Raw genomic sequence first — 19,652 nt, forward strand, 5'->3', positions numbered from 1 at the left:
ATCCTCTCTGTTCCTCTTTTACTTTCAAATGTGTGACTCTTCCCCTTCCTGGAGTGGCATGCCGCATGCACGTTGGCGCAGCAAATTTTGTAACCTTTCAGTTTTGGCTTTTGTTTCCCCCTTAGCTTGTGACGTTGTCCATGATGGGCACCTGCTGCTGTGATCTTAATTGTAAATTTACTTTGCTCTCTCCGCAGCCAAAACATTTCCTGTCCTGCCTGCAGCCTGCTTCCACACCCTTTCACGCACACACAACACACACACACACACACACTCATAAAGACATGCACTCTGTCATGTTGACAAATGCAGTGTCAGTATGCATAAAATATACTGAAACTGACTTCATATGGAGTTTCTCTCCTATCTTTATTTAAGAGTGTGGTCTTTCAATTTAAGATTATTTTTTAATTTTATGTTCAGATTTTGTAACGCTATCCCTCCAAACCCCTCTTTCTCTCACAAATAGCCCCTGCTCAAGCACACATCCACTCTGCTTCTGCTCAGAACTGTTTGTCTTCATGCAGATAGACTTTTGCATCACAAATGTCTTGTGCTTCAGTCTGAGTGCATCTCCTTGCACTCAGTCCACTTCTGTGCGCTTGCAAAACCTCTGTTGTCAGGCTGGTAGTCTCTCTCTTGGATCTTTGTGAAAGAACTCTGTCAAAATTCCCCAAACAATAGAATGCCTGCTATGATGTTGAGCAATGAGATCATCAGTGTGTCCTGGCAGGCGTGCTCACTTTACTTCTTACAGTGTTCTTTATATACAGTAACTGTGTTACTGAGATCTACTCTTGCCTTCCATGGCTTATTTAATGTACTTTACCTGTTTTCTTGGAGAACTCCTGGATTTATACATATGCCAGTGTCCATACTTTCCTAAAAAAGCTACATGTAATAGTGTCATCATAGCACATTGGCTTCTTATAGTCTTGAGTTTTTTATGACATACCTTATGGGCCGTTAGTGTTTAATGTGGTTCAGCAGATCCCTCGCCAACATGGATGATCCAAATCAAACACTGCAAAAAAGTATTTAGTTTTAATTGTGCTCTCACTTACTAAAGGTTTCATTAGTATTGACATATTTGTGAGGACGCAGTGACAATTTTATTGGTCAGCGTCGTAGCTAGCATTCTCTTTGTTGGGGACTGTTTCACAAATATCAGAGCAATGGCACAAATCTGACAGAGGAAGTTTTGCAAGTGGACAGAAGCAGTCTGAGAGCGAGGACACTTACTCAAACTGAAGCACAGGGCGTTTGTGCAGCAGCAGCATACCGGAGTGCAGACAGACAAATCTGAGCAGCTTTGCACCTGAGCAGGATTTATTTGAGAGGGCAGAGGTTGGAGGAAAAGCATTACAGCATCTGAACGTAAAATTATTAAATAATGCTCTTAAAGTGAGAGGCTATGATCTTGAATAAAAATAACTCTGTAACTTAAATTTAGCACACGTCTGAGAGAACCACTTATTGAGAGAACCAAATATGATGTTAGTCAGACTTTAGTGGTCCATAACCTCCCTCCAGTGGTAGACAGGTGTCATTACAACACCATCTTAATTTACTGGGGCTTTATTCTGGCCAGTGACTAATTTCAGGTTGTCTTGATTTGTTATGGGGATTACACAAAGAGTGTCCGTAGAACTGGTGGTCACCATTGTTGTATAGCCTATGTGTTTTAGCAAAGTGTTGTCGTGGAAACATGGAGCATCTCAGTTCTCTGGTGGAATAATAACAGCGGGTCTATTAGGTTAAATGAAAGAGTTCCCACACAAGCTCATTAAAGGCTTCAATATTTGGAGTCTAATAATTATTTTCAGTCAAGCATTTATTTAGTGCCAGCTATATTTTAAAAGAAGAATCTTTAGATCTGCAAATATTTACATGAGACAAGGATCAAAAGTAATGCACATGAAGTGGTTTGGAGTCATACATAATAACCATAAATTCATGGTGAAACTATATGGAAATTACCTGACTTCATACTAGATTATGCATAATACTTGATAAAATGTTTAAAAGCTGCAGTGGAATAATATTGGATCAGCTAATGGGACTGATTCACATGCCACATTCAGTGTCATAAAGTTTACTTTCATCACTTATGTTGATTTAGTTATGACAGGATGCAGACCTAGTTTTTCCCGTGACAGCTAATCCATAGCATTATGTTACTTTATATAAAGTTGATCCCGCTGCAGTCTACAGAATTTAAATGTGAGGAAAAGAGAGCAGTGATATTGGATTAGTACTCTGTGTAGGCAGATACCCTGAGCTGAGTTATTAAGAAGTATGTGAAAATGCAAAGCAGGTGCCTCAGTTAATCCCAGTCAACACTACTCCTATTATTACCACTGCTGTAACACATCTAGCACTGTGTAAGTTTTAAGAAACGACTAGTCTAGAAAACTGATTTCCTTAAGTAGGTGAGGCACAGAGTCACAAGGTACAAATGTAGAGGCGGGTGACCTCCCTGTGTGGGCAGTGCGCCCACTTTAACACGATTATGGCCTTACAATCACTGATCGTCTACTTTTATCAAACTGCGCTTACACAAAAGAAGTGTGGTTTGTTCTGGTTTGTGTTTGTTTTTTTATCACACAGTGAGATTCTGATAAGCACCATGGCAGCATAGACAGAAAATTAGAAAGGAGCAAAGTGATCAGAAAAAAGGCTGCTTTAATTTGGTCTTGTTTTTAGTCTCATGAGGTGTTAAAAAGTCACACCTGAGTGTTAAATCTGTAAAAACCTGCACTGAGAGAGGAAGCTGCTGTTCACTAGACATCGGGAACGGATCCTAATCTATTTAATGAAGGTGTTGTTGTGTTGTCACGCTTGCCCCCCTCCCCTCCCCCCTTCTTGCAGGTGTGCTGTTGTTGGTTAACTGCCTGCTGTGCCGGGCCTACAGTATGCTGCGGGCAGCCAAGCTCACACACTGCAACATGCTTCAGGGGGTCCTGCGAGCTCCGCAGGCCTTCTTCGAGAGCACCCCCACTGGGCGGTTACTAAACCGCTTCAGCAAAGACGTGGATGCTATAGACTCCCACATCCCAGACAATATTGACATATGGATGCGCACTTTCTGGTACACACTGAATGTGCTGCTCATATGCTCTGCCCTCACCCCAATGTTCCTCATAGTCATAGCCCCGTTAATGGTGTTCTATTGGTGGGTTCAGGTAAATAGGAAACGAGTCTGCTAACTCATTAATACAACATGCATGTCTGAGAGCGTTGTTGAGTGTGTGTGCTGGTGGATTGTTGCATGTGTTGAAACAGTGATCATTTCTGTTCTAGTGCTTTAGGTGCAGTGTGGTTTGGTTTCTGATAGTCCAGTAGTCGTAGCCAGCTGTGGCCTGAATGGCTCAGTGGCCAGCCTGTAGTTTAAGACTGTGGGAGCTCTAGTTGGCAGCACCACTTGGTTCAGCTGGTTACTAAAACACGTTTTATGAGATGACAGTGCAACAAAACAGCAGTTCAGTTTGAATTTTGAAGTAATTGGCAAATTTTAGTTATTCCTCTGAACCCCAAAACCCACCAGAGATGGTAGATGTTAAAACGCAAACAGGCCTATCAAGGCATACGTATCAATAGTGTGCGAATATTTTCCAGTACTTGGAACACCTGTGGGCACATGTAAGAATGTTCTAAATATTGATTCTTGATTGATTTTTTTTAATGATATTTATTTTTTTAAACAACTAATCAAAGAAACTTACTTTTATATATATAGATGTTATAAGGCATTCTGAATTTGTTTTTCTGCACAGAATACATTTCTGTCTACTTTTGTCTACTTTTGTCTATTACTAGCCTGTTTCTTTGAATTGAATTTCAATTCAATTCAAAAATTCAAAAAAAATTGAATTTCCCTTCTGGGATAAATAAAGTATTTTTCATTTCATTTCATTTCCATAGAGATGCAGGACTTTATATTGCTGTGAAAAATAAATCCATGGGGAGTAGGAAAAAAGGGGGCAAAAAAACACCCAAAAAACCAAATGCCCAGAAACTGCTTGGGGTTCAGAGTGTTAAATTACAGTCAGTTATTGAAGGCAGGGCTGCTCTGGAGGCAGACTTGATTCATCTGTCACATATCAGAAAAAGACAAAGGGCTGTGCACATTTGTCCTTTCTCAAATACACATGCAGTCAACAGAGTTGTGGACTATTCATCCAACAGCTTTCATCATTTTCTGAGCTCAGAATTTATTTGTGTACTAAATAAATAGGTTGCTATAAGGTTATGAAAATGTCATTTTTTTCTAACCATGTGTGCTTGCTCAGTTCTTGAGCACCAGGCAGCTGCAGTGAGGACTGATGAGAATTTTTCTGCCACAAGAGCAGCTCTGTCTAACTGTTAGTGGTTATGGTGTCAGAACCAGGTGAACCGTGGTAGCTGGAGAACAGCAGTTGGTAATGGTGGTGTGTGTGTGAGTGTGTGTTTGTGTGAGAGTGTGTGTCTGTAGTGTTCATTACTGCAGCATGTATTTATATTTCATCAGTTATAAAGAAAATTCCAAATCAACACTAATTCTTTCAAAAAATAACTAGCTCGTACGGCTCTAAGTAGACTATTTTTGCGTTGTGTCATGTTGAGGTTAAAATTTTCCTGATTGTAAGTGGTAACATGAAAGGTCTGCGTTAAGAATGCCATTCAGTAATATTTGCTTCTTTTTGATTTGATAACATTAGCTGCTGGTCACTCTTGTACTACAAGTCAAGAGAGCAAGTTTCTTCCATGTCATCTGGTTAGAGGCACATGCCAACAATTATAACATGAAAATCAGTTTGCTTATCACAAGGAGCACTAATCAGTGTGTGAAAACACATTTTGATGTCTTCTGTGGCTATGGAGGAAACGTCCCAAATTTTGATAAAAAAACAATGTTAAATCTCGACTTGGGCTTCATCCCTAAAATGTTTGATACAAAGTGCATTACAACCTGAAGATTTGAACTTGGAGAGGATCAAGCAATGGCCCATGCTCAAGGATAAAAGTCAGATCCCCTTTTCTGGAGCTTCCTTTAAGTGACATACATAATATGATCAAAGGGTTCAGAGACTGCTGATAAAAATCAAAAAGCATACCCATTTCAATTTGGCTGTCATTCCCATTGAAGTCGTCCCCTTGTGCAGTGATACACTGCTCCCAGTGCTCTTCTAACATGTAAACATGTCAGGCATCATCTGTGATAGCTGCTGGATCGCCTAAACTGTGTCAAAACAGTGACCCTTAAACTTAAATAAATTTTGGCAAAGTAAAAAAAAAAAAAAAGAGGACACCAAATCTGGTAAGAAAAGTGGGTGGAAATCAACGATTGTGTTGTTTTGGCCTAAAATCCTGTGTGTAGTCAATCAACTGGAGTACCCTCATCCCATCACAACAGTTCAGGTGTTGTGCACTGAATGTTCTTCCTCAGACACCTCAGGATGTTATAGTAGAACTCTGCCTTGACAGTCCAGCTTTGCAGAATGCATTCACAGTACAACACAAACATTAAAGAAAACAAGCATGGTGCTCTTCACATGATGCACCTTCTCTGGTTTTGTAACTGTGGACTCTCCCACTATGAAAACTGCACTTTCTTGTCTGGATGGGAGCCACAGACCCACCTTTTAATGCCACTGATGATCCTACACATGAGGGTTGCAGGGCTGCAGTTTGAGGTCCAGGGTGAAATTGTAAATGTGTGTGGTCACAAAAACACACAGAACTGTCCTATGTTGATAGCACAATGTCACATGACACTGACTCCTGACAGTGGCGTGGCTGCACATGCAACGCAAACAGTCTCAGAACTTTTTGATCACAAAACATACTGAACCATTGGCGGTTCCCTTTAACCTACTGAGATGAAATTACACAATGTTGACCACGTGGCAATGCAGTTTAACTTTCAATCAAGCCTACAAACATTAACTTAAGCGATTAAACAGTGGAGCATTTCCTATGATTCAGCAGTGTCAGGTGTAAACTCGCTGCATTTGTTGCCCTAAGCAATGAAATGACTCATAATCTATCCTAAAAATACTCAGTCTGTTAGAAGTTATTACTTAGAAAATTGTACAGGTAGCCATTAAAGGGATGGTCTGTATGTTCACCCTATCATACTAATCGAGATTCAAATCAAAACTGAAATCAGCTGCACTAACACCAGCTCATGTAAACCTGCGCTTCGTAATGGCATCCACCCTGCATGGCCTGTCTCTTCGCTGCATCATGTGTCTTTAATCTTACTGTTCTGCAGGGCTTAATGTTTGATTGATGCAAACCAAAATAACAACATGATGACACGTTCTGTAGGTACTAAGGGAAACAGAACTCTTGCTTCAATCTTTTAACACTATCAAAACAAATGAGACTATAAAATTGGTTTGGATGCCTATATATGTGTAATGAAAAACAAAACACCTGCAGTTAAAGATGTCAGCGCTGTCGACCCTGTGGGTAGCGAGTGTGTTATTATATACTATATTGGAGACTTCAGTATGCTGTTTATATGCAGCCTAGAGTGTACAACATTCCTGCGGTTAATGCAGGAGAGCGGATTTGCATGTAGACTTGTAACTAGCTGCTTCAGCTTATGTAACCACAGCTGGCAGCTTATCAGCAATCTAAAAATTGGAATATCGAACGAGCTCTGCAGGTGTTTTGTCCACACAGGCTTCCTTTATTACTCTGCGTGTGAACAAGTGTGCGTGCGTGTGGGCTTGTCTGTGTGCATCATTATTGTTTTTCAAATATCTGAGCATGTTTAAAGCCTCGTCGGGTTGTAATGTTGTGTTTGTTTTCTCTCCCCTCGATGCTTGTAGAGATTTTACGTTGCCACATCTCGGCAGCTAAAGCGTCTGGAGTCAGTCAGCCGCTCTCCCATATACTCCCATTTCTCTGAGACCATCACTGGCTCTAGTGTAATCCGAGCCTATGGCAGACACAATGCCTTTGTTCTGATGAGTGATATGAAAGTGGATGAGAACCAAAAGAGTTACTTCCCTGGTATAGTGTCCAACAGGTACGTATTCTGTTTCAACTCAGCAGAACAGAAGCTCTGTGTTCCGGTTTTGTTGAAAAGGCTTCTTTTGTCACTCTGTACACAGCCACTGGTGTCATGGATGAAGCATTTAAGATCCTCTGTGTTTATGTTGCTGGATCAGGGCCAGCAGTAGTGTTGAATTAAGGCTGCTGTTAGCTCATATGTCCCATCATCACATTAGATCAGTATTCAAAGTTTAATATTTTACCATCAAGGCTAAACTCTGCATAAACAGCCTCTGAAAACTAATTCTGATAGGTTCATAGTTTCAGTTTAAGGGTTACATCTAACCATTATTTTCATTACTGATTTATCTATTTTTTTTTTAAATAATCGAATAATTATTTAGTAAACAATGCAAAGTGCTCACCTCATGTTTCTTATCCTGATGGTCACATAATCAGACTTCCTAATTTGTTTGTCAAATAGTCCAAACCCAAAGATATTGAGCTTGCAATAACGTCATAACAAGGAAAGCCAGACATGGCAGATTAAACTGTAGGTCAGGTGCACAACATATCCTAAATTGCAGCCTTTGCAACTTGTTAACTGCTTTATTTTGGATTGTGACCTGAATTTGATGTTGATTAATTTTTTAGCCCTTTTTACACCATACTCTAAAAGTTTGGCTCCAAGTGGCATTCATACATACACATCCATAGGAGCACTTTACTTCTGGCAGTGTGCAAGGTGTTTGACGTCTGTGTTGTATTTATCCTATATGACTCAACTTTTTCTATATTTTTTCCTATATTTGAAAAATATATTTAAATGGTCAAGGTTTCTTTATTTGTCTCCCGTGGGAGAAATGTATCTTGGACAAGAGCACAGCTGCCGCTCAAAACAATGACAAAACAAAGAGATGCTAAACAAAATATGCAGTAAATGTACAGGAAACAGTAATAGTGAATATTACTCCTTGATTCAGAACTTAAAGGAATAGTCTGAACTTTTGCAGAAAGTTTACCCATTTATTTTTTAGTGAAGAGTTGGTGACAAAATACAATTAATGCCAGTTTTCATGGAATGCTGAAGCCAGGAGATGCTTATCGTAGCAGCTTTCCTGTCACCTGAGAAGTGGTTGTTGAAACCACAACTTCTTGTTTTTACTCACAGCTTGTTACTGGTAGGTTTTTTAAATTTTTTTACATTTTTTTTTAAACAGAGCTGTTTCCACCTACTACCTACCTTAGGTTAATTTAACAGACTGCTGACTGTAGCTTCGTATTTCGCAGATCAATCCTTAAATAATTCTTGGCAAAAAAAATATTTCCAAAAATAGCAAAATACTTCATTGATGTCATATTCAGAATGGGATGGGGTATATTTGGATTTCAGTTTGATTAAAATTTGACAACTAAGCGGGCTGATCTACAGAACCCAGAAGACATAACCTCTGATAGAGGTTACACTGGAAGGAATGAGTAACAGCAAAAGCTTAGGGAGTTAGGGAGTCCAGCTTTCTCAGAATGGAAAATATTATTTGCAGCCATTTGTAGGATTGGGACACATTGTGCAGCATTACACAGGGTTTCCATTAACAAGTATTGGCACTGATCAAACATCTACAATTTCAATCAAGCAAACTCCATTACATCCATCCTGTTGGAGATGTAAAACACTGTCTTGCTGATCCTATCAGACCTGGTGGCTGAGTACAGAGGGTGTGAATGGCACAAAAGAAAATAAAAACATTTCAACACTGGAACACAGTGTTTACACGCTTAAATAAAAATGCACACAACCAAAGCTCAGAGAATCATTACTGCAGAAAGCATTTACAGCTCAGTGTATGTAGTCATATGGCTAAATATAGAATGATCTTCAAACATAATTTATGGTGTACAATTCACTGAACATAAAGCATTAAATTTATTACAGCACAGCACACTTCTACAACTTCTCTGCTTAAGGGCACATTCCTCAGCAGACACTTTGATTGACTGATTTCTAAAAGCATCGAAGGTTCAGTTTCACTCCTTCTGGTAATCCATAGCATCCAACTCATTACACTTGAATGTAGAGGACACTCATTTGAAATGCTAACAAACACTTAGTCCACTACTGTGGTAACATCATCGTTCAATTAGCCTATAGTTTAAGACTTTTGAACTTGCTTACACATTTGTACCAGTAGCTAAATTCCTCTGTTGTCATTGAGGTCTGACTCATGACTGTGACCCTGCTGTCCTACAGGTGGCTCGGAGTGCGTATCGAGTTCATCGGGAACTGCATTGTGTTGTTTGCTGCTCTGTTTGCTGTGACTGGAAAGGAGAACCTGAACCCCGGCCTTGTGGGTCTGTCAGTGTCCTACGCTCTACAGGTACTACTATTAACCAACATGCAGTAATGTTATCTACCTGGACCATGTCGCTGTGCACATATTGTGTCTTTTTTTAGATATATGTTACCATTAACTAACAGTTTAAAAGAGGTAGCTGTGTTGTCTTCATCTTTACATACGCTGAAGTTACAATTGCCTAATTAGTTAAAGCTGCACCAGTCAGTTTAGTTTTGTTGTTTTTTTGAATTAGTAATCGATCAAATTAGTCTTTCAGCTTCTTTGAGCTTATTGTTTTGGTTTTACGACCACAAACTTTTTTGGTAGCTGGCATCTGTTGTCAGATATGAAAGTTCTGATAAAGCCAAAGTACAGCAACAGCCCAGAACTTAACAGCAGAATACAGCTGTTTGGTGGTATAAATACGGAATGGATAAATAGCCCTGACCATTTCTCCATTAGGCATTTATTCATTACTGTTAGCTTTTTTACGGCAGATCTACTTTAGGTAACTCTTTCAGCTTTGATGTTCAGCCTACTACTTTACCTGTTTATTTAATACTTCTAGACATTTGAACAGCTCTACAAACATTTAGCCAAGTCCTTCAACTGTAGCTAACTGTTTATTCATTACTTTTAGCCAAATATTTGAAACTATTTCAACTATTTATCCATTCTACATAACTATTTCAATAATTTATTCATTCATTTTAACTAATTCAACCATTTATCTATTACTTTTAGTAAACTCTTAAGACCTTTGTTTGCTTACAAACATTTTTGCAAAGTTAGAATTTCAATTTTTTTTAAAAGCTTTGCTACTCCACAGTATTTTCACACACCAGATGTACCTACAGTCGTCCTCAAGTGTATTCATACCCTCCCATTAAAGACGGAAAAAAACAGCTGTCACTAAAATAAGTTGGAATTGACAAAAGTAAAAATAAATAAAAATGTAATGAAAATCATGATATTGCTTTTGAATTGTGGTTCAACAGAAATATTAAAAAAAAAAAAAACAAAAAAAAACAAGCATGATGGGACCCATAAACTAACATCTTGTTGAACAACCCTTTTGAGCCAATCACTGCAATCAAGTGTTTTCTGTTACTCTCAATCAGACTTCTGCACCTGTATTTGGATTTTGCCCCACTGCTCATCAGCAAAGTGCTCTCATTTGTCCGAAAGTTTTTTTTTGTTTTTTTTTAAATTATTCTTTTCAACCACAATTCAAAAGCAATGTCTTATTTCACTAAACAACAATTTAGCAATTTTGTATTTATTATTACTTTTTTCAGTTTCTAGTTATTTGAGTGACTATTGGGAATTTTACCTTTACTTTAATGGAAGGGTATGAATACATTTGAGGACGACTGTACTTGTTTGACTTCACTGCTTTTTCTGTTCTATCTAGCTTCATGTCTTTTGCAGCTGTACAACCCTGCTGTGGTGTTGAAAATGCTGTACACATACATTTGTCTTGCCTTGCTTCACTGCAGTACACATACAGTACACGTCGTTGTGAATCACTGACACGCATAATATGGCATCAACAGACCCTTGAAGCATGACTTTAAAGCCGGTGTTGTTTTAATAGGTCACCATGTCTCTGAACTGGATGGTGCGGATGACTTCAGATCTGGAGAACAACATAGTGGCAGTGGAGAGGGTGAAGGAATACTCTGAGACCAAGACAGAGGTATGTTATTCATGTGTTTGCCTTTAAAGTGTTTGGCAATATGATGCACTTAAAACTGAGGAATTTACCCACATTCCAAAAAAACTGCCCCGCTGCTTAGCTCAAACAATACAAAACCTATAAACTGTAACTAGATCCAGAAATGTCAGATTACCTGGTGCCAACAAGGGCCTCTCTGTTAAATAAGACAAACAGGGCATTTGTACTGTACACAATGTACTTTTTGAGCAGGCATCACAATATGTGCCCCTTCTGTGCTTTGTTTGGAACACCCAGTGCGTCCCAGAGGTGAAATAAATGTTTGGCAGCTCTGAGTGACTGTGCACACACAGACGGCCAGCTCTTTGAGCTCTTAGAGTGATAAACATATCAGTTGTGCTTAAAGCCAAGCAGGCTAATGAGTTGTTCAGAAAGTTTTCCGAGTCAGAAAAGCTGTGTTTGTGTTCACAGGCCCCCTGGGAGGTGGAGGATAAGAAGCCCAATGCTGAATGGCCCATGGCGGGAAACGTGGAGTTCAGCGACTACAGCGTTCGGTACCGAGAAGGACTGGACCTCGTGCTGAAGAACATCACGCTGAAAGTCAAAGGAGGAGAGAAGGTAAGAGGACGGTGCAGTGAGGTGATACCTGACCAGTAAGAAGAAGTGGATCAACAGTTGCTGATGACGGTTGTGTTTCTGTGCAGATCGGTATCGTTGGCCGTACCGGGGCTGGCAAGTCCTCCATGACGCTCTGCCTCTTCAGGTTGCTGGAAGCAGCTGCAGGAGAGATCACCATTGATGATGTGAAGATAGCTGAGATAGGCCTGCATGACCTGAGGTCCAAACTCACCATCATCCCACAGGTGCCCAACCCTCACATTCAACCTCAGTCAAAATGTGTGTCAGTACTCGTATGTTTTGATTGGATCTTCTGATAAGTTTTTTGTGCGAACATCCTCTTATCACAGCTTTTCCCAAAATTATCCCATAATATTTTTTCCATCCATAATCAATACAGCAGGGCTGCAAGGTGGCGCGGTGGTTAGCATCGTCGCCTCACAGCAAGAAGGTCGCCGGTTCGCGTCCCGGTGAGGACACCGGGATCTTTCTGCGTGGAGTTTGCATGTTCTCCCCGTGCAGTGTGGGTTCTCTCCAGGTTCTCCGACTTCCTCCCACAAGGTCCAAAAACATGTTGAGGTTAATTGGTGATTCTAAATTGTCCGTAGGTGTGACTGTGAGTGTGCTTGGTTGTCTGTCTCTAAGTGTAGCCCTGCGATAGACTGGCGACCTGTCCAGGGTGTCCCCTGCCTTCACCCTGAGTCAGCTGTGATAGACTCCAGCCCCCCACACGACCCTCGTGAGGATTAAGCGGTGTATAGATAATGGATGGATGGTGCTGTGAGGCAACAGTGCTAACCACTAAGCCACCTACAAGCCCTCTCCACAATATATTTTGTCAATATTCATTGATGCACACACAAAAAAATAGTCAGGTAGCCCAAAAGCTTATTTTACACGTTTTGGTCTTGCCAGTTGTTTGATGATATTTCATGGTACACAACATAACACTGCCACTTCAGTCAATATTCTCAAATGTATCTCAGTTCACTTTCTTGCTAAGGGTTGTTTATGCTAAACATGACGCTAAAAGCACCAGATGACACAACTTAGAAAAGACACTGGAAGTTGGTGCCCCGTTAGCCTGACTCTGTCCTGTAAGAGAGGCATCACTATCGTAATCAACTGACTAATCAACAATTGGTATAATGCTTGACTAAAAGTGACATGATTAATGCTTACTTTTTCACCAACACCCAGAAAATAGCTGTGGTCAGTGGTGCAGCTGTGCTTCAGTTTCTTAAAGTCCAGTCTCTGCTACAGGAGCCCGTGCTGTTCTCTGGGACACTGAGGATGAACCTGGACCCCTTTGAGAAATACACTGACGAAGACGTGTGGAAAGCTCTGGAACATTCTCACCTCCACAAGTTTGTCAGCAACCAGTCGGCCAAGCTGGAGCTGGAGTGTTCGGAGGGAGGAGAGAACCTCAGGTAGGTTCAGAGGAAAACAGCACAGTCAGCGAGTCTTCTCTCTTCTATTACAGATGCACAATTGAACGTATCACATTAGAGGAAGTTCATTGAACTGGCAAAATCTGAAAAAACTTACTCAATTTCACAAAAAGTTTTTACATTCACTTGACACTTACCTTTTATGACAAATCAGTTGTTTCTTTTATTGTCTTGGTCTTTGTATGAAACCAGGCCAGTGGTAGCTGACATAAAACAAATGCAACTTTATCAGACAGGAGGCAATTCCTGAAAACATTTTACCATTTTTCTCTTATAGATGACCAAAGTTTTGTTTTTCTTTTTTGGGGTTCTGGTTTTGTTTGCTTCATCTGCTCACTTTGTTACAGCTATGTGTAACTTAGCCTCTACCGCCACCTCCTGATCATGCTACTGAACCAGTTAACGGAAACAAGGCTAATTCGCATTTAGATTTTTTAGTGACATTTCAACGTTTTGCTTCAGGTTCTGTAAAACGTTTAACGGGTTGTGTGCTGATGTGTCTCCAGTGTGGGCCAGAGGCAGCTGGTGTGTTTGGCTCGAGCTCTCCTGAGGAAGACGAGGATTCTCATCCTGGACGAAGCTACTGCTGCTATCGACCTGGAGACAGACGATCTCATCCAGTCCACCATCAGGACTCAGTTTGAGGACTGCACCGTCTTCACCATCGCACACAGACTCAACACAATCATGGACTACACAAGGTTCGAGCCGTATATATTCATTATTACTTTGAAGTAACTTTGTGTAACTGTGGAATTCACGATAAATATTTGAAGTGAATCTACAGTGTGAAAATCCTGCAGATATTTAGAACAGCCACTGAATGTCGTTGTTTTGGTTCCAGAATCAGAGAGAGAGTAAGTAGCCGTTCAGCAGAAGGATTCAACAATTATAGCGAATTGTTTCAATCAAACCCATTAGAGAAGAGGCAGAGAAAGCATTTGTCCATTAGCAACAGCTGTGTGTGCAGCACTCAGTACGTAATGATGCTCTAAAAGCATTTGGCGATATAAACAACATTGCTTAGTAGACAAAGCACCACAGAATTAAATTATAACACTCGCTAAATAGTCATTCATAAACCTTGTCTTACATGCGACTCGTGACAGCGTTACAAATGCGCACTCTCATGTCTGATAAGCACCTGAGTCACTTTTAAACACGCTAACACATCAGTAAGCTTATTCCTATGCAATATAATGTTAATGTCACATGGTTCTAAACTGTATTATCTTACAATAATTGCATTACTTCTAAGTTGAACTGTTGATATTTCCTCCTATGCAAGATCAAAAAGTGTTTAGATGTGCTATATTAGAAGTACAGTCAGAACTCAAGTCAGCTCATCTTTCATTACTGGGCTTCAAAGCTTTTGATTTATTTTATTTTTATAGATATATTTGTTTTTCTTTCCACCTTTTTTGTTGATGACAGATTCAGTTCTTCTCTGCATGAAGGATACCAGTTTACGTGTACAGAACATGTAGCAAATATGGGCATACAGAAGGAAGACAAAAAAGAAAAATAAGCCTCAAAAGAAAAAGAGCAGTGGGTTGCCATGTCTGTGCAGTTTGCTCCCATGTTGTTTTCAGTGTATCAGTGTTCTTATCTTTGGGTCAACACTTCCATCACATATATCTCACTCATATTTTTTTTGCCAATCCTGCTGTGTTGGCCGATCTGCTTTGTACCACATTCTTGTGATTGCTTTCTTGCAAGCTTCTAACATAATTTTCAGTAAATATCTGTCCTCTTTTAATACAACATTGCATGACATGTTTCCCAGATACAGTAATGCACATGCCTTGGGTATGTTATAGCCCAGAATTTTACTGATTATCTCCCAAAAGTGTATGATTTTTGGACGAAACCAGAATACATGAGAGTGGTTTATATTAATAATTCTCACATTTTCTCCACCATGGCCGTGGTACTGATGTTTGTTTACTTCTACTTCTGAGTGTGACGAAGAATCTAATCAAGTTCTTCCAGCAATATAACCTCCAAACCCGTGTGGATATCTGCTGTGTTCGACCAAATATGTAGCCATTGATCTTCTGATATGTACACTCCTAGCTTTCCTTCCCATTTCAGTTGAACATATATGTTTGTATTCCCTTTTCTCTCCATTAGGTGTCTGTACATTGTAGTCAGGTCGTAGTTTTTACTATGTTCTTTAGAAACTCTTGATTCTGGCAGTGTTCTTTGGGTCATTGTCATGCTGGAATATTGCTCTTGTTCCAGGCTCCTGCGGCCTGGGAGTCATCTTGTCAGCCAATATTTTGGTATATCCACAAGCATTCACAGTGCCATTGATAAATGTCATCTCCCCATGCGTTCTGGACTCATGCAGCCCCACATCGTCACACTCTCACCTCCATGCCTCACTGTTGGGATCATGCATTCACTGTGGTGGCCTCAACAAATTTATCTTGGTCTCATCTTACCAAAGAATGCTCTTCCAATATTGATCCGGCTTCTTTTCTTGCATTTTAGCAAAGTTTCTTCTTGGAGTTTCCATGCCGGAGAGCATTTCTTGTATACTTCTCCAGAGACTGACGTCAGACTATGTCCTTCTCATCTTCTGAGCTGTTAGAGAAACTCTGATTTCTGTTGATGACCACTGTGCCAAGTCTGAAGCCCTTGCCCATCTGTTTTTCAGAAGTATACTGTGAAAGCAGTGCACTGTCTGTTGTGTCATTTTAGGAAAAGGACCACTGTGGTTCTAACTAGTGGTGCTAAAGCTTGTTCTGTAGCTCCTGATTACTGCTGCAACTGTGGTTCAACTGATTTTAATGGTTACAGAGCATCCTGTGTCCCTTCTCGTCTGTGTGACGTCTCAAAGCAGCAGGCAGCCACATAGATAGACAAATAAAGAAGTTCTGGTCTTCATAAGTCATTTTATAACAGATGTTCATGCAGTTAGGCTGATTGGAAACCACAGGTGTACTCAGTTGCATTTCAATGGTTACAGGTTCTCTAACTTGTGTGTCAGAGATCAGAGATGATTTCACTTTTGTTGCTCTGGGTTTGTACTGTTGGGCCTGTGTTTTCAATATAGTCTTTCTAAATGATTTGTTTTTGATTGTTTATAAGAAGAAATGCTCTTCATGTCAGTTTAGAAATAAAGCAAGAGAGCCGTTTAAAAACAACCATCAAAATTGGAGACCATACTGAATAGAGCCAGACAAAAGTCCTTTCAAATCATCTCACATTTATTGATGTTGCACTTTGGTTTGTCCCAACAGCTTTTCTGGCCTGCACTGTCAAAAAAGACATTCCTGTATGAAAAGCTACAAAGCAATAGAATGAGTTTTAAATTCTACATAAAGGCCTTTAACTACAGAAATGTAATCAGACATCTTCTTTATTAAACACCAACATCTTAATTTGTAACTGCAATTTAATTCCCTCTTTTTTCCAGTCTGTGTATTTTCCATCTCTGCACTGTTTTACCTGTACCGGCTCCAGAAGCCACTCATCCTCTCCTCTCTCTCCCCACAGAGTGCTGGTGTTGGACAAGGGACAGATAGCTGAGTTTGACACTCCAACAAACCTCATAGCGCAGAGAGGAATCTTCTACGGCATGGCTAAAGATGCTGGACTGACACAGTAGAACCGCTTTCTTGTCCAGATGTTACCAACCCGGGCTGAGGATCAGCTCACGTCACTCTGACTGTGTTTTTAACTCGGCAGTGGAACTGAAGAGTACTTTTTATGTGCACTTGTTCTTTTTTCAGGACGCTTACTGCTCATGTTGAATGAAGCCTGAACTCCTTTGCAGACTTGGGTCAGTTAGCAGCTGCAAAGTGTTTTTAGTGTTCGTCAGAAGCCACGTCGGTCATTTGCGTGCTCTTCAGTGTGACTGTGTTGTCCTGCATGGCATCCCTGCCCGTCTGTTTGGTGTCTAATTAGAAAAAAAAAGCCATATACGCAAATGCTGCTTGATCCAAGTCTGCTCTTTAGTGCCTTCTGCCAGTGGGATAAAGAAAGCCAGTGAATGTATCATTTTCTAATCGGTCGTCTGCTGCAAAACAAACAACAAAAAAAAAAGGAGGAATTTTTTTATTTTATTTTTTCTACAAAGAAGAATACTGTGCCACTGTACCTTCCTCGCAAGAAAAAAAAAAAAACTACACTTTGTGATAAACCCACTTATTTTTGTACTGTAACATTATTTAAGCTACTTTTTAAAGAATTGTCTCATTTAGGGAAGTTTGCTCAGTTAAATATGTGATTCTTCTGTGAACCAAATCTATAAAAACTTGAATTCTGTACCACCAAAATATAAGATATGATAATGCCTTTATTAAAAAAAAGAAGAAAAAAAAATCACATTGTGTGCTGTTTTGACCTTATGGGATTACCATCACCATGAACAATCTCACACAGATCTATATGGTAATGTCAACAGGTTTTCTATGGGTATGGGTTTATTTAAAAATCCCTGGGCAGGGCGGGTAATATTAATATCACATCACCTCTTCTAGAGACATAAATGCGAATAAGGCTTTAGAGGTAATAAATGATTTGTTTCAGATCATTGTCTTGTTGCCCAAGAACAAGTTTTTCTGTGACTGTTCCTCCAGAATTCTTCTCTGATGATGTTGTTTACTTTGACAAGGCTTAAAGCATGACGGTCCCACCACCATGCTTGACTGTGGCGATGGTGTTCTTGTTGGTAAATACTTCTTTTTTTGCCAAACCAAAGTCCTGTCCCTATGTAAAACAATTACACTTTTGTCTCAGCCGACTGCATACCTGATGACCAAAAACATTCTCCAACCAGGTGTTTGAAACTTTGAAACTACTTTGGTGTTCCTGTCTTGGAGTCAACATCAACAGAGTCCAGTCTTGCTTGGTGTCAGATTTGACTCTATCACCTTTACCTATGTGAGCAGCAACTTTTTCTTAGCAATGGGTCCTTATAGCAGGCTGATTAAACTCTTGCAAATGACTCGTAACTGAACAGAGAACTACTGCATCAGCTGTTCTCCATTTATAGTGTGTTACAACACTCTAGAGGTGGCTGCAAGGTGTCGCAGTGGTTGGCACCATTGCCTCGCAGCAAGAAGGTCGCTGGTTGAGGTGAGGTGAGGACACCAGGATCTTTCTGTGTGGAGTTTGCATGTTCTCCCCGTCCAGCGTGGCTTCTTCCCACAAGGTCCAAAAACTGTTGAGGTTAATTGGTGATTCTAAATTGTCTGTCGGTGTGACTGTGAGTGTGCTTGGTTGTCTGTCTCTAAGTGTAGCCCTGGTGACCTGTCCAGGGTGTCTCCTGCCTTCACCCTAAGTCAGCTGGAATAGACTCCAGCCCCCCTGTGACCCTTGTGAGGATTAGGTGGTGTATAGATAATGGATGGATGGACAACACTCTAGAGCATGGTAGAAATTACAGAGACTTTTTAGAATATTATAAAGCTGTGTTTTCTCAAAAGATTTGTGACAATTTCAGGGCGTGAATAAGTTTGGACATTAACTTTTTTTCGTAAAAAAACTAATTTATCATCAACATATCTAACACAATGTCTACCATCTTTCATCACTTGTTTTTGTCATTTACAGCCAAAAGAAACATATTGGTCAATTTAAAAAAAAAAAAAAAAAAATCACAGAATTTGGCATGAGTATCAATCATTTAGTATACCTAGTAAACACTTTGGCTTTATTTGACATCATTAGGCTACAAAGTTAAAGTTAGTTAGCAGTTAAATGTAAATGCAAAAAGATCTGTGAATGTAAATCAGTGAGTAGTTACTCCAGTCATCCACAAGAGTGTGCTCACAGTCAGTCAGTGATCCATGAGCTCCACTGCTGTCCCCAACCTCCTCACTGTTCACCTCCTGAGCAACGTTATCTAAACGTGTCTAATGTACCCACATATCCAGAAAAACAGTCACACTTCTGCAGTGCCAGTGGTGGTTATCACACCTAAATACAGCATTGTGCAGTTTACTTTCTAGAGTAATTCAATTGGGAGTATGTGTGTCACACAAAATCGGATGTTGCCTGCTCTGAATTAATAGAAAGTAAGTATGACTGCTTCATAGAAACACACAGAGCAGAACAGGACTAAGAAGCATTGTTCACCTCAGATCCCTCACAGCAAGATGTCTCTTGTCTGACACCCACTGCAAGTTATCATTTCTAAATGTTTTCCTTTAATTACTGACGGCGCACACACCCTCACTTCGTCTCCAGGATGCCAAAACTGACAGATGCTGATGTTCCCGGGATGAATGAGAGCTTGGTTTCCAGTTCGCTCAGTAATGTGCTGTAGGCCAATGAACCACACTTAAGAGGAAGATTGAAAACAACTTATGCAAAGCAGTGACAAAGCCAAAGGTTCCTTGTTTTTCTTTCGACACTTTAATTGGGATGTGCCAGAGTGTTGCTCAATGCTATGCCTATGAATACTAAACTGATCAGGATGTTCTTTTGCTATATTTGGGCCACCCACAGTTGTCTTCAAAAGTTACAAAAATAACCCATCATATTGAAAGAAATGTATTTGCTTTCTTGCTTAAATATGGAACTTCTATCGGGAACCTGGTACCTTAGTCTTAGTATGAAGACTGGAAA

General features: G+C 40.1%; 1 protein-coding gene across 2 annotated transcripts in view; it reads left to right on the forward strand.

The window, feature by feature from the left end:
• The window catches only part of abcc3 (ATP-binding cassette, sub-family C (CFTR/MRP), member 3), a 72,859-nt gene extending 55,457 nt beyond the window's left edge, over positions 1-17,402 (forward strand). The window contains exons 23-31 of one of the 2 annotated variants that reach the window (XM_008284296.1): positions 2,872-3,185; positions 6,822-7,021; positions 9,239-9,365; positions 10,921-11,022; positions 11,473-11,619; positions 11,706-11,864; positions 12,883-13,049; positions 13,577-13,771; positions 16,575-17,402. In XM_008284296.1, the coding sequence (XP_008282518.1) occupies positions 2,872-3,185; positions 6,822-7,021; positions 9,239-9,365; positions 10,921-11,022; positions 11,473-11,619; positions 11,706-11,864; positions 12,883-13,049; positions 13,577-13,771; positions 16,575-16,686 (1,523 nt within the window). In that variant the 3' untranslated portion in view covers positions 16,687-17,402. The remainder of the gene's footprint in view (positions 1-2,871; positions 3,186-6,821; positions 7,022-9,238; positions 9,366-10,920; positions 11,023-11,472; positions 11,620-11,705; positions 11,865-12,882; positions 13,050-13,576; positions 13,772-16,574) is intronic. The other variant, XM_008284297.1, reaches the window with a different exon arrangement.
• The last annotated feature ends 2,250 nt before the right edge of the window (positions 17,403-19,652 follow it).

The sequence above is a fragment of the Stegastes partitus genome, unplaced genomic scaffold, assembly GCF_000690725.1.
Source record: "Stegastes partitus isolate 25-593 unplaced genomic scaffold, Stegastes_partitus-1.0.2 Scaffold354, whole genome shotgun sequence".
Lineage (NCBI taxonomy): Eukaryota > Metazoa > Chordata > Actinopteri > Pomacentridae > Stegastes > Stegastes partitus.